This window comes from Nylanderia fulva, unplaced genomic scaffold, assembly GCF_048542155.1.
Source record: "Nylanderia fulva isolate GAGA-0341 unplaced genomic scaffold, ASM4854215v1 Scaffold2, whole genome shotgun sequence".
In the NCBI taxonomy this organism is placed as follows: Eukaryota; Metazoa; Arthropoda; class Insecta; order Hymenoptera; family Formicidae; genus Nylanderia; species Nylanderia fulva.
The window spans coordinates 2,144,007-2,157,382 of NW_028190263.1; the positions used below are offsets into that span (position 1 = coordinate 2,144,007).

At 28.6% G+C, this 13,376-nt stretch overlaps 2 protein-coding genes across 4 annotated transcripts in view; one reads left to right on the forward strand and one right to left on the reverse strand.

The window, feature by feature from the left end:
- The first annotated feature begins 211 nt into the window (after nt 1–211).
- Nucleotides 212–7,139, forward strand: cta (Guanine nucleotide-binding protein subunit alpha cta). The gene is given in 6 exon segments (XM_029321436.2): nt 212–594; nt 1,637–2,063; nt 2,854–3,114; nt 3,241–3,291; nt 3,443–3,660; nt 3,750–7,139. Coding segments are annotated over 5 exon segments (1,104 nt in total). The 5' UTR covers nt 212–594; nt 1,637–1,847; the 3' UTR covers nt 4,108–7,139.
- Nucleotides 7,140–10,311: 3,172 nt separating this feature from the next.
- Frl (formin-like protein) overlaps nt 10,312–13,376 on the reverse strand; it is a 44,353-nt gene continuing 41,288 nt past the window's right edge. For 2 of the 3 annotated variants that reach the window (XM_029321351.2, XM_085482251.1), the window contains exon 17: nt 10,312–11,326. In XM_029321351.2, the coding sequence (XP_029177184.2) occupies nt 11,114–11,326 (213 nt within the window). In that variant the 3' untranslated portion in view covers nt 10,312–11,113. Of the gene's footprint in view, nt 11,327–12,666; nt 12,767–13,376 lie in introns of all 3 variants that reach the window. The other variant, XM_085482252.1, reaches the window with a different exon arrangement.

Sequence of the window (13,376 nt, forward strand, 5' to 3'; positions counted from 1 at the left end):
TTTTCTTCGCCAGGATTTTATTGAATTATTTTTTTAAATCGTATTAAAAACATTTAATTAATCTTACAATTATATTTTAATCTAATCATTTTTCCATTTCTTTTTTCAAAAATCAAAAAATAATTTTACTAAGTAAGGGGACTAAAATATCTAAATACTCGATTGACATCACGTTCGACGCGCATGCGCGGAGAAGGCACCCGTCTATCAACACCGATTCAGTCCAATTCAGTCGCAGTGTTCAATGGCGATAGAAAGGGAGTAGTCGCGAAGAGGATATCGGAAAATTAGAGAGCGGCATTTTTCGCTCCTCGGGTCGTAGTGTGGTGTGATTTACGTGTTTGTTTCGGCGCCGTTATCATGTAGTAGTTTCGGTCGCATCAGACATCGCACGGGCGAAAAGGTGTGCCGCGGATCAAATAGGTCGACTTGCCGCTTCTAAGAAGCGAGAGGAAAGGGAAGAGGAGGAGGAGAGAGAGAGAAAGAGAAAGAGAAAGAGAGAAAATTAAGGCGGTGCAGCCTGGCAAGATCACGGGCGGTCGTGACACACAAAACGTGCTCGCGAGAAGAGGAGCCCAGCCCGGTAATTACTCGGTGATTATTTAATCACGCCAATTCGCGAATTTTGACAGGAGACGATTCCTCGCGCGAAAGAATGGCAACGGTCACAGCGCGATTCTTTTCGAGTTCCTGGTTTTTTCCCGCCTGTATCGTATAATTTAGGCGCGATATACGTGTGTATACATACATACGCGAACGAACGCGGTTCGTTCATTTGAAATCGATCGGAAAAAGCCGCCCGCGACTCAACGAGCGACACTTCGTCCGCTCCTTCATGGTGGCGGTAGTGGTGTCGCGCATTCCGGCCGGTTACACCTGGCTTGAGAAATATGCGGTTCTGAAGTGGCGATTCTCGCGCAGAGTGGATGACAGACGACTGACAGGTAGGCGGCTTCTGTCAAAGTCGCCGTCCTCGAAGACAGGGTGTACGTACGAGCGCTCCGCCTGTCACTTTCCCATCCGCTGTCACTTTGTCACTTATTCGCGATACGAGATTGCGCGAGTTTCTCTTTCCCGAGGGGAGCAAAAATATCGGAGGTCCTTCTCGAGCGTTCCAGGACCACCTTCTCGATGCCTGCGGGACATTCTGTTATCGGGAACCACCTCGCGATTCTAGGTTTTCTCTGTTCTGGTCTTCCTCGACGCCCACAGTTCGGCCATATCTGATATTGCACATTCGTCCCTGAATGTCATAACGCCTTAGTTTTATTAGAACTGTCATATCTTCCTTTCTGTTGACCCAGAATCTCGAGGACATCGTCGGGATCTGCGAAGAATTGTTTATATATAAGTAATCTTGTACTTGGGAAACTATTTGAATGAAGGATATAAAGATTTAAGGACAATGGCAGAATTTTCTTTTGTGTTTGACAAAACAACAAGTTTTTATTCCGAACGATTTAACTTTATCCACAGTTTTATTTCATCTATTTGACTCCGAAATTTCGAATACGATTCTTGATTATCGTTTACATTTTGCTCCTGATGCGCCCCCATCGCGACTATCAGTAGTCCCTCTTTTAAAGTCCCTACGTTACCGACTCTTTAATAATTCGGCACTACTGTTATATGCCAGGTGCTTGCAATTGTTTGCGGGTCAAAGTATTCGCTGGCCGTAAAACGGACCGACGATCGCGTAACAAGGAGTAACGCCGGAAGGAGGACGAGAAGCAGGGAAGGAAAGAAGGAAGGTGTAAAGAGAGAAGTGAAGGAGAGAGAGAGAGAGAGAGAGGTGGACATAAGACAGGACGGCGAGAGAGTGAAAGAAGAGTGCGGGATAGAGCACGATGGCGAGCTCCTTAACGTGGTCGTGTTGCCTGCGTTTTAAATTCAGCCCGGAGGAGATCGAGCAACGTTACAAGAGTCAGGAGATCGACCGGATGCTGGAGAAAGATCGGCAAACGTTTCGCCGGCAAATCAAGCTGCTGCTGCTCGGGGCGGGCGAGAGCGGCAAGTCGACATTCCTCAAACAGATGCGGATCATACACGGGATCAAATTCGAGGTAAGATTCTCAAAAAACATTTGTTTCCCACGTGTTCTCGGTCCGATTCATCCTGCCCATATTTGCTGATCTCAGGATCACTGTAGAGAGTTCATCTCAGGATCACACAGTTCTCTGGGCCGCTCTAGATATCATTCTGTTTTATTCTATCTGGGAACCCACCTGGGAATGTGCTCAATTGTGCTCAATTGCAGAACACTTGGTTACTTGGCCTGCATTTAATTAATATTAGGATATTAAAAAATAATCTTTTGTTAATCATAATTGACAGGAGAAAATGTAGGATAAGCATTTAAGAATAAATAATATAAAAAAAATGTGTGCGATATATACACATATGTTTTGTTTTACAGCAGAGTATGTGAAGATAACAATAAATTTCATGAGTTGTGAAAAGAAGTGCTGTCATTTAATTATAGAGAAACTCTGTCGCATACCACAAATTTAGTTATTTTATTACATTTTATTATTGTATAAATAAATTTGTAAGAGTCAATACAACCTATATATTAGATATTGTTGTTTTATATATAATCACAAATAAATTTATTACCAAACAACACTAATTTACTTATAATAAAGCTATAATTTATTTACAATAAAGCTTTAAAATTTTAAATTATCTCAATAAAAAGATTGATGTTTACTCTGTATACATATATATGCATAGAGATCTGTAATTAGGACAATAAGTTCTTGTATTATGTAGATTTCTCTTAATATTTAATGTCTTTTTGTCACAAAGATGTGCCTCTTTAATAAGACACATTTGATATTATATTTTTTTCAGCCTGAATTAGTTAAAGAATATCAACATGTGATCTACCAGAATATAATTAAAGGAATGAAGGTTTTGGTAGATGCTCGGGATAAGCTAAATATTCCTTGGGAAAATCCTAAGAATTATGATATCGGTTTTCAATTACTCAAATTTGAAAATACTATGGTACTGGATACTAGATTATTTCTGCATTATGTACCATCATTACAAAGTTTATGGAAAGATGCATCGATAAGAAGAGCATTTGATAGGCGAAGAGAATTTCAATTAGTAAGATTTATTTATATCTATAACTTTTGCACATAAAATATATGCATATCTATATAATTATTTATTTTTCTAATTATTTTTTAAATTTTGTATATTGTATCTACATGTGCAATTTGATATTTTCAGAGTGATTCTGTTCAGTACTTCTTGGATAATCTCGACAGGATTGCAAGAGTGGTAATGACTTTTTTACAATAATAAAAATATAATTTATACAACGTTGTGTATATTTTTAATTTACTAGTAAAAAATATATTATTGCTTGTTATAATGTTATTTTTAATTTAGGCAGTTATTACTTAGAATATATAAGAAAAATATTTTTCAGGAATATACACCTACACATCAGGACATTTTACATTGTAGAAAGGCAACAAAAGGGATTTCCTAATTTGTAATACCAATTAACAATATCCCTTTTCTCTTTGTCGATGTTGGCGGGCAAAGGTCTCAAAGGCAAAAATGGTATCATTGCTTTGATTATGTGACTTCTATTCTTTTTCTTGTATCATCATCGGAATTTGACCAGGTCTTATTGGAAGATAGGTATGTTTTATCTATGTTTATATATTCTCTATATACGTATATTTTAAAATAGAATACAATGATAATGTTTGTATTTCAACTTAATCTAGGAGAACTAACAGATTGGAAGAATCTAGAAATATATTTGATACAATTGTGAATAATATGATATTCAGTGGTGTTTCTATTATTTTATTTCTAAACAAAACGGATTTGCTCGATAAAAAAGTGAGGTCACAAGATACAGATGTCCGTTTCTACTTTCCACAATATACGGGCGATCCACATTCCATGAAGGACGTGCAAAATTTTATCCTTGATATGTTCGTCTCAGTCAAGAGGGATCCAAGAAAGCCATTGTTTCATCACTTCACTACTGCAGTAGACACGGAGAATATTAAAGTGGTCTTCAATGCTGTGAAGGACACTATTCTACATCGGAACTTAGAATCACTAATGCTTCAATAATGACATAGAAGCAAAGGAGTTAAGCATAAACACATAAAGCAGCTAGTAAAACAAAGGTACGCGGCAAAAATTAAATATTTAATATGTATTATTAATCCAATCTGTAGTTTTCGAAGAATATATTGCAATACACACACACAGACTAGGTCAAAATACGTTTTGATAAGACAATATATTATGTATGAATACGAATTAAATGTTTACCTCCATATATATATATACGTTTATAGTAAAAAAGAAGAAAACTGCCTGATGTAAAGATATATTAAAAATTTTGACTCTATATACACTATATATATATACATATATTAAGATATATTTTCATTGTGCTTTTGATGAATATTGAATGGTTGTAAGGAGATTATTATACAAACTCTATTGTACATAACGATTTATATTCTATACGTTGTCAATAATTTCTATGATAATGAATTGACATATTTGTATAAAGAGATCAGTTGCAAATAATTCAATTTAGACTCTTATGTTTGTATAGATATATGTGATTTAAATACACACATACACAATGCTTTTTTCATTATATTGTTAAGATTATTGCTGGTTGTTATTCAACCAGAATTTTTACATAAACACATGAATATAACTTATTTCTTATTTAAGATTAATTATGTTTATTAACGCACAGGATGTATTAACAAAAAAACCAAATACTAGGTCCAAGCCATATAAACCAAATGAAGCTAACCAGTTTGTGTTCAAATTGCTGTGGAAAAAATTATTCATTAATTTCTTCTTTTTTGAAGAAATAATGCGATATTATTCAATATAATGCTATATTTGAATCTGTTTTGCATTCTATAAATTGATCTTTTTAGACTTCGATTATTATCAAAAGCCAAAATATGACGATTGAAACTAAATTATGATAATTATATTAATCACAATTGTTTCTTTTTTTATATAATATATAACGTTAATTGCAAGTTTTGTATAAATCCTATATATATATTTTAATATATATATATATAAAGCTCACTTTAGACAACCTGTAATTTGCAACAGAATTTGGAATAGAGTTCTATGTGTGTATGCATGCATGTATGTGTGTGTGTGTGTGTGTGTGTGTGTGTGTATTTTTCAATATAAATAAATTATGTTACAAAATTATAGATGTCTAGTGAGCTTAAAATATGGCAGTTGTTTTTCTTGAGTCAAATTGTGAGGTACAAAATTAATTATACATTTTAGAACAGCAGTTATTAAAAATTTTAGTATAACTGTATCATGTAATACAATTTTTCTATTTATCATAATTATACTATTTGTCTGTTATAACTTTGATAATTGATCCTTTATTACACATTTGTGAAAAAATTTATATAAATGATCAGTATTATACTTTTGTCACATTGTGCAAATTGACATTTTTAATTTCTTATGTCTTATATAATTTACAAAAAGGCCAGATTGAAACAGCAATTTGTATGAATTGTCTAATTTAGCATGTCATAAATATAATATTATATTTACATACATTATATATGCATGCTTATTTATAAATTCGATTATTTTATAATTTGTGCAAGTAGATGCCAGTGGAAAAATCTGGCACAATTTGGACTAAACCATTGTATTATACCAAAAATTCTGAGGAATGTATATATTTTGTGTAATCTAAAATTACTGCCAATTTTGTTGTCTGGCAAAAAAGTTGTAATATTTTATATTATATGTATACGTACATGAAATATATCCAAAGATTTTATGTAATGATGTTGGTTAAATTAAAGAATTCTGTGTATATATATACAATGTAGTAAAGTCCAGGAAATTTCCTATAATTGAGATTTTCATTAATTTGCTTGATAATTTGCAATATATCAATGTACATATTATGTTAGATATATATATATATATTATCAGAATTGCATCATTACGGTTAAGCTATTAAAGCTATTCTTTAATTCTATAATTAAATCATTCATTACATAAAATCTTTGTTGTTTTCAAATTGCGAAAGTGTTGTGGTGTTTGGTAAAATGATGTTTACTAACAAGTAACTTTATAATATACACTTCCATTATTAACTAGAACAATATTGATTATGTACATTTATATAAGTTATAATATATACACACACATGTATATATATGTGTGTGTGGGTTAAGACTATTGAAAATTATATATATTTAAGTTCTTACATATATATATATTACATAAACACAAAAATGGTTGATATAATCGGTATATATATTTTGTACATGATATTTTTACATTCCTATAAAAAGTTAATCAAATTTAACTTATTGATACTTTTATATTTGCAAATTTTATATTATTTTTATTACATAATTATCTCAAATATATCTTGTTTTTATATATTATCTACATATACAGGATTGATATATTAATGCTCACACACACACATACACATACACATGCTACAACGAAGGCCTATGATTTTTATATTCAGATTTATAAAAGATATAAAAACATGTATACTATTGACACATTCATCGCGGTAACAAAATGGAAAATATATAATTTTAATAATTATATTTTACATATAATAAAATCTAATTTGATAGAAAGATTTTCTACTTGAATTGTTTAAAAAAGTCTATAAATAGTTCTTGTTTTGCAATTATTAAAATGCTCGGCATTCTGTTGACATTGTATTTAATACATTATTGGCCTATATCTTTTATATATATAGTGCACTGCAATGTTTTATTATAGCTAATATTCTTAACATACAGCGTGACGGATGTATTGTATGTATTTTCTATTAAACTTTCTATAAATGGAACACTAATAACACGAGTACACATGTAATGATGCACATATGCAAATTGTATACTTGAAATTTTGTACTATAGACTGTGCGAGAGTGTAGAGAGTAATTATGTGATAATAATTGTTTTAAAAGTTTAGAAATTTTCAAATTTTACGATAATTTTCATACGTCCAATTTAATTTATTAAGAATGTATTTAATTCATCAAGAATGATATTTCAAGACTTGTAAAGATTATAAAGACGCATTTAAATCAAACATTATCGGAAGTGGCATCATATTTTTTATTTATATCTGCATTCATAAATTCTGGAGCAGAAAAGTGTGAATATTTAAACTTTTCGTGCAACGAGAGAAATTTGGAAAGAATATTAGAATATAGTAGAATACGCGACAACAGTAAACTGCCATGATTTTTTTATCTAATGTATTTTTTGTTTCCTCAATTAGATACTTAAAAGAAAATAGATAAGTGTATTTACGAAAAATTCTGCAATATTTTTTGACATAAACATTATTATACAGATTTATAGCAATAAAATATAATCTACTTAGAATGTTGCTCGGAAATATACTGTCAGTAACACAATACATAAAGTATAATGCTTTTTATTACTTAATATATAGGAAAATAACATCCAAAGATAATTTATGGATTTTTTGATAAAATTAAAATTAATTCTTTTCTTGTAAAAAATTGCGCAAAGAACTTTATAGTTTCCTTCACAATATTTCAATTTTTATTATTAAATATCCAATATTACAAGTTTTAAGTAAAAATTTAAGATGAATAAAAAAGTAAAGCTTTATTATTAATTTTTATTCTACAAACTTTGAATTTTTAATTCATTATTTTTAACTGAAAAAAAAATGAAATTGATGCCTCAACACTATTTTGTTAAAAAAAGTCTATTCCATAAATTATTTAATATCGGACATCTTGTATATATAAGAAACAGATTAAAAAAATCTTTGTAGTATCTATTATATATACTTTCTACAATTTAAAATTTTATCTTACCGTCTTGCATTTTATTGTACATGATCTAAAGAATGTAGATATATTGTGCCTTTTGTACATTGTATATTTGTATATAAAATATATTTTACACGAATTATTATTAAAATGTAGTTTATTTGTACGAATAATAAATAAACAACTTTAATAAAATATATAAATAGTATATCAGTTCACTCACATCATGGTCCGCAAATGCATAATGTTAATTTATTCATTCGTATCAGAAAGATAGTATCACGGATTTATATATAAGTTAGTATATAATCATATTAGTGGAAAATGTATTTGTCAATTGTAAATCATTGATTTGTGATTATTGTATTTTGTCTTTTTTTTATGTGTGACTGTTTTTTATGTGGGGATTATAACATTAATTTTATATACATAATATATATATATATATATATATATATATATATATATATATTCATACATACATACATATATATAATATATACGTGTATATATGTTTATATAATATATAATTATATAAATTTTATTGATAAATATAAATATTTAATGTTATTTTTAATTTCATATTATAAATTTTTTATTTAAAAGTATTTAATATGTAAAAATTATTTAATTTAAAAAAAGTTATATTTCTCATATAGATCTTTTATATTCGAAAAATTCTCCGAGTTAATAGGAGAATATATTTTGCAAAGAAGTTGCTATTAGGAGAATATATTTGCAAAGAGCTCTATAGTGCAGTAATATGTCTTTTATGTCCGAAAAATCATCTAAGTTAATAGGAGAATATATTTTGCGAAGAGGTAGTAGGTGATAACGCAGCAAAATGTCTGAAACATCGTCTAAGGTAATAGAAGAATATATTTTACAAAGAGGTAGGTATAGTAGGAAAGTATATTTTCGAAGAGGTAAGGTAGATGCATGTCGGTAATTATGATGGTAACTTACCGACGTTGATATTTTTACCAACCGTCTTTTCGACATACCTCTTCATCTTATTGCTCTTTGCAAATATATTTTCCTAATAGCGACTTTTTTGCAAAATATATTCTCCTGTTAATTCAGATGATTTTTCGAGCGTATTAAGACATAGATTATTACTTGTTAACTGCTTATCTCTTTGCAAAATATAATATATTAGAAATTAGACCACACAAGCGCGCATTGCCTGTGTACGCCATTGTCCATTTTCATATAATGATTTTATTTAATTTTATTTTCATTAGCAAACTATTGTACTATAGTATGCATCAAATGCGCACTTATATAGAATATATAATATGTATATATCAATATAAATTTTTAAATAATAAAAAACCATTTTAAAGTAGTAATTATTATATATTTGTTTATATTTGATTTTTTTATACAAAAATGATATTGCTAATTTTTATAACTTATACAATGAAATGCACATTATATATGTGTATATATATATATGTATATATATATATATACATTTTTGCAAAAAATAAGATACGTCAATGCTTCAATCCTAAAAGGTCGAAATTTAGTCATTTTTTTCACATTAATGGATAATATAATGGCTTTCTAAATAATATTAACACAACACAAAATATTTTATCTAAACATCACATTGGCAATTGATCTAATCAATAATATATAATTACATTATTATATATATAATTACTTAAGTATTTTATATATTACAGCGATATTTACATTTTTCTTTTCCTCTAATAATGTATATAATATATAAAAAACGTACAAAAGTAAAAATATTTAACTTCATTCTTTCAAAAGCTTGAGATATGTTATCAATTGAGAAAAGGCTCATAGAACTGCAGTCTTTTGCTATTAGTTTGATAATGAGAATTTTAATAATCATAGTGATCTACATTTGATTTATATTTTGGTATATTTCTTTCTTATAAAGAACTTTGATGTATATCGATTATTATTATGGAATAAAATTCTATTGTAGTTTCTTCATTTTGCATATTGTATTCCTGATAGGAAATGTGAGGAATGTAATAAGTATGTTGCAAAAATGTTTTTGAAATTACGTTTGAGAAAACTTAGATCTCACTTTTGTTTGTATATCATAATAATAGGCGCTATATATATATATATATATATTGAATTGTGAAAAAGCTACACATGGAGTATTACATATAGTCAATTATCATTGTTATATATCTTACTTTTATTTTTCTTGCAAGAAGATATATATCTTTGCAATCTTTTTGTAATACGAAAGCATTTATTTTAAATCTCGTGCATTTGCTTTCAAGCTGATATATTTGTATATTCTGTAACAAGCTTTCTCAGCTTACTGCACGTTTCGTTGGAATGTCCATAGATACCATATATATATATATCATAAATTTATAAAAACCTGCGACTGCACTCTAGACCGATTCTTATAACAAAACTTATGTTAAGAGTTAAATGACTTTGTTCATTTGACATTAAGCAATTATAAGATGTAATTAATTTAATGAATAGATATTTAATTGAATTATAAATATTTTCAATATCCATAACAATCAACAATTAAATTTAATTAAACAATTTTATACGCTTTATATATTGAACAGAGGAAAACAAAAGTAGTTATACAATCGATATACGTAAAAATTCCTCAAATGTAAATGTCTCGAACAATATATTAAAAGGAATTGCATAGAAATGCGAAGAAGTGTGCCTTAATCAATTGTAATATTATGCTATCTTGAAAAGGTGTTTATACGTGTTTAATTATGAGATTCATGTATCAACTATGCATAGAAAGATCATTAAATATCAAGCGTTTTCTAACATCTCTAATCTATCGCCCGGTAATAATTAATACCGTCGTTCGAAAAATTTACACTCTAAAGCTGTAAGTAAATTTCAAGTTTGACAATTGCGAAGTGTCAGCACCACTAAGTGACTTGTGCACAAAAGTCAATTCTAATTGGACGTACTGAATTGATATTATCTTTTGGTTGAGGATTTGTATGCTCGTAAAACAGAGCGTACAGGTAAAAAGCTTCCAAAAATTGCAAAAATATCGAATGTATGTGATACATATATTATCTCTAGTTGTGCATGCGCGCAGTTATTTTCAAAAGTATATTCTCAAACTATATATCGATGTCCTCTTTGTTAATTTCTTTTGTCTTTTTTTATGTAAAGCTAAATTACACAATGAGACTTTAATTCTGTAAATTCATCAAATTACAAGGCAATCTTCGTTCTGTAGAATTGAAGCACTTTCGAGAGATACGGATGGATTAGAAATGCAAAAAATTAGAGCTCAAGCTCTTCGGCAGTGCGCGATAATCTATGGTTATCGATACGTCGTCGTTGACTGCGTCTCACAGCATCCGCTCTGCGATACGGTTCAGATCTGAGACCGAGAAGAATATCCTCCAGAGCACCGTTATACACCTCGTCCTGTTGTAATAGCTTCTTCTCTTGCACCAACCGCGTCTTGTTCTTCAATTCATTTATAACAGCATCCTGACAATACACAAACGGAAACGTAACGTTATGGAAGATGTTTAAAATCACAAGACATATTATTCACAAAAATCAAAGCTTTACTGCAATGTAAAGTTTTCGATATATGGATTAAAAAATTTGAATGTAAAATTAGTAGAAAGTCGTTTTGCCTAATCTTTAATGTTTAAGAAAATAAATCTATTGTATCAATTTTTAATTTATACTTATGTAGATGATGTTATTTATTTATGTCATATGGTACATGAATAAGTTTTATATGATAATAGCAAAAGAAAAATGATGATAGAAGAATTCTTTCAAGCAACATCAATGCGAGCTAAAACATGCTACAATGCATATTTTGATGCATATCTTGTTGTTAGTAGATGTGATGTAAAAAAATATGAGTTTATGTATATTATATATAGATACAATATGTACAGAGTGTCAATTATAATCAATAATGTTGGGAGTTTCGTTTAATAAACAAAATTAGATCTGATATTAATTTTTATTTTATGAGATTTCAAGAAAAAGATAATTTTATCAAAATACTGTTTGTTTAAATGGAAGTATCGAAGTGACATGGTTACATTAAAAAAAAATGAAAATAACTTTGATATCATCTTAATGCTTTGTTTAATTTTAGATAAATATTATTTTGATATAGAAAAAATTACCTTACTCTCTAAACTATAAAATATCATAAGAAAAAATAATGGATTAATTTAGCTTTAAAGAAATTTAGCTCCATTGATTATAATTGGCTATGACCATCCAGATATTATTCACGATAAAATATATATGTGAAATTAAAAAATTTTACTTTGATTTTTATTCTCTCCAATTGTTTCTTTATTTTTTAATCTCAAGTTTAAATCTTTTTTGTTTAAAAAAAATTTTGTTTTTTAATTTTTAGCATACAAGATGTCTTTAATATATATTAAAAAGAATATATATAAGAGACAAAAGATTTTCATAAGTCTCTACAAAAGAACCCTGCTATTCTGGAGATCAGTTGTCCTTTTATAAACTAGAACTCTTCTTGCGTTGCTCTCCTATTAGACATTTGTCACATAGCTAACATAATCATGCAAAGCATGAAAAAATGAGTGGAAGATCAGTACATTTTCATTCTGCGCATTAGAATACAGTGGGTATTATAAAAGATGGCAGAATAGTGGAGTAGCTCTGTTTCAATGATTCCAGAATATCGAGATTCTGTTGTATGTAGAATACGAAGAAAAATTCATGACTTTCAATGAAGATTCTACATGTATATAATGCGATGTACGTGTATAAAAGATGTTAAAAAATCATATGTCAATAGGAGAGAAAGTGAGTAAAGACAAACTTACATGTTGTGAATTGTTTATACATTTGTTACGTTCTGAGCTCCAGTTCATTTAGATGGCGGTGTAACAGACTCTTGTTCGAGTTACAGCAAAATTTCGGTGACTTTAAATCCAAATAAATATGTAACAAATAAAAAAAAACAAATATCCATGAGATGTATAGTGCTTAAGGAATGAAATTGCTAAAAAGCCACTCGTGAAATAATCAGAATCGATGTAATCGTTGATCCCTGTAAACATGTCATGCTATTTCACAACATGCAAGAAAGTAAATGCTTTCTGTATTTTTCTATAGTCATTATAAAACTTAAATATTCGTTATAATTTCAATTTTTATATAGATATTGCAAATTTACATAATATACATATATGATAAGATTTATGTAATTTCTAATAAGATTCCTTTTTTTATAAGTCAAAACAATAATTTTTAAGAATATATAAGAAAGTACCTAATATAATTTATATAATAACACAATTTAAGTTTAAAGCGAATTTTTTGTTATTTTAACTTTATTCTTTTTAATAAAACAGAATTTGTGAAAGTGTATATAGTTTCCATTTTGACAAAAAATAAAAAAAAATACTGATGTAACAAACTGATAAAACCAATTTAAAAAAAGAATAAGTATAGTTTAGACATTTTTCTCTTTCGTGAATATTAAAAAAATTAAATCCTAAAAAGATATAATAATTTATATAAATTTACTAAG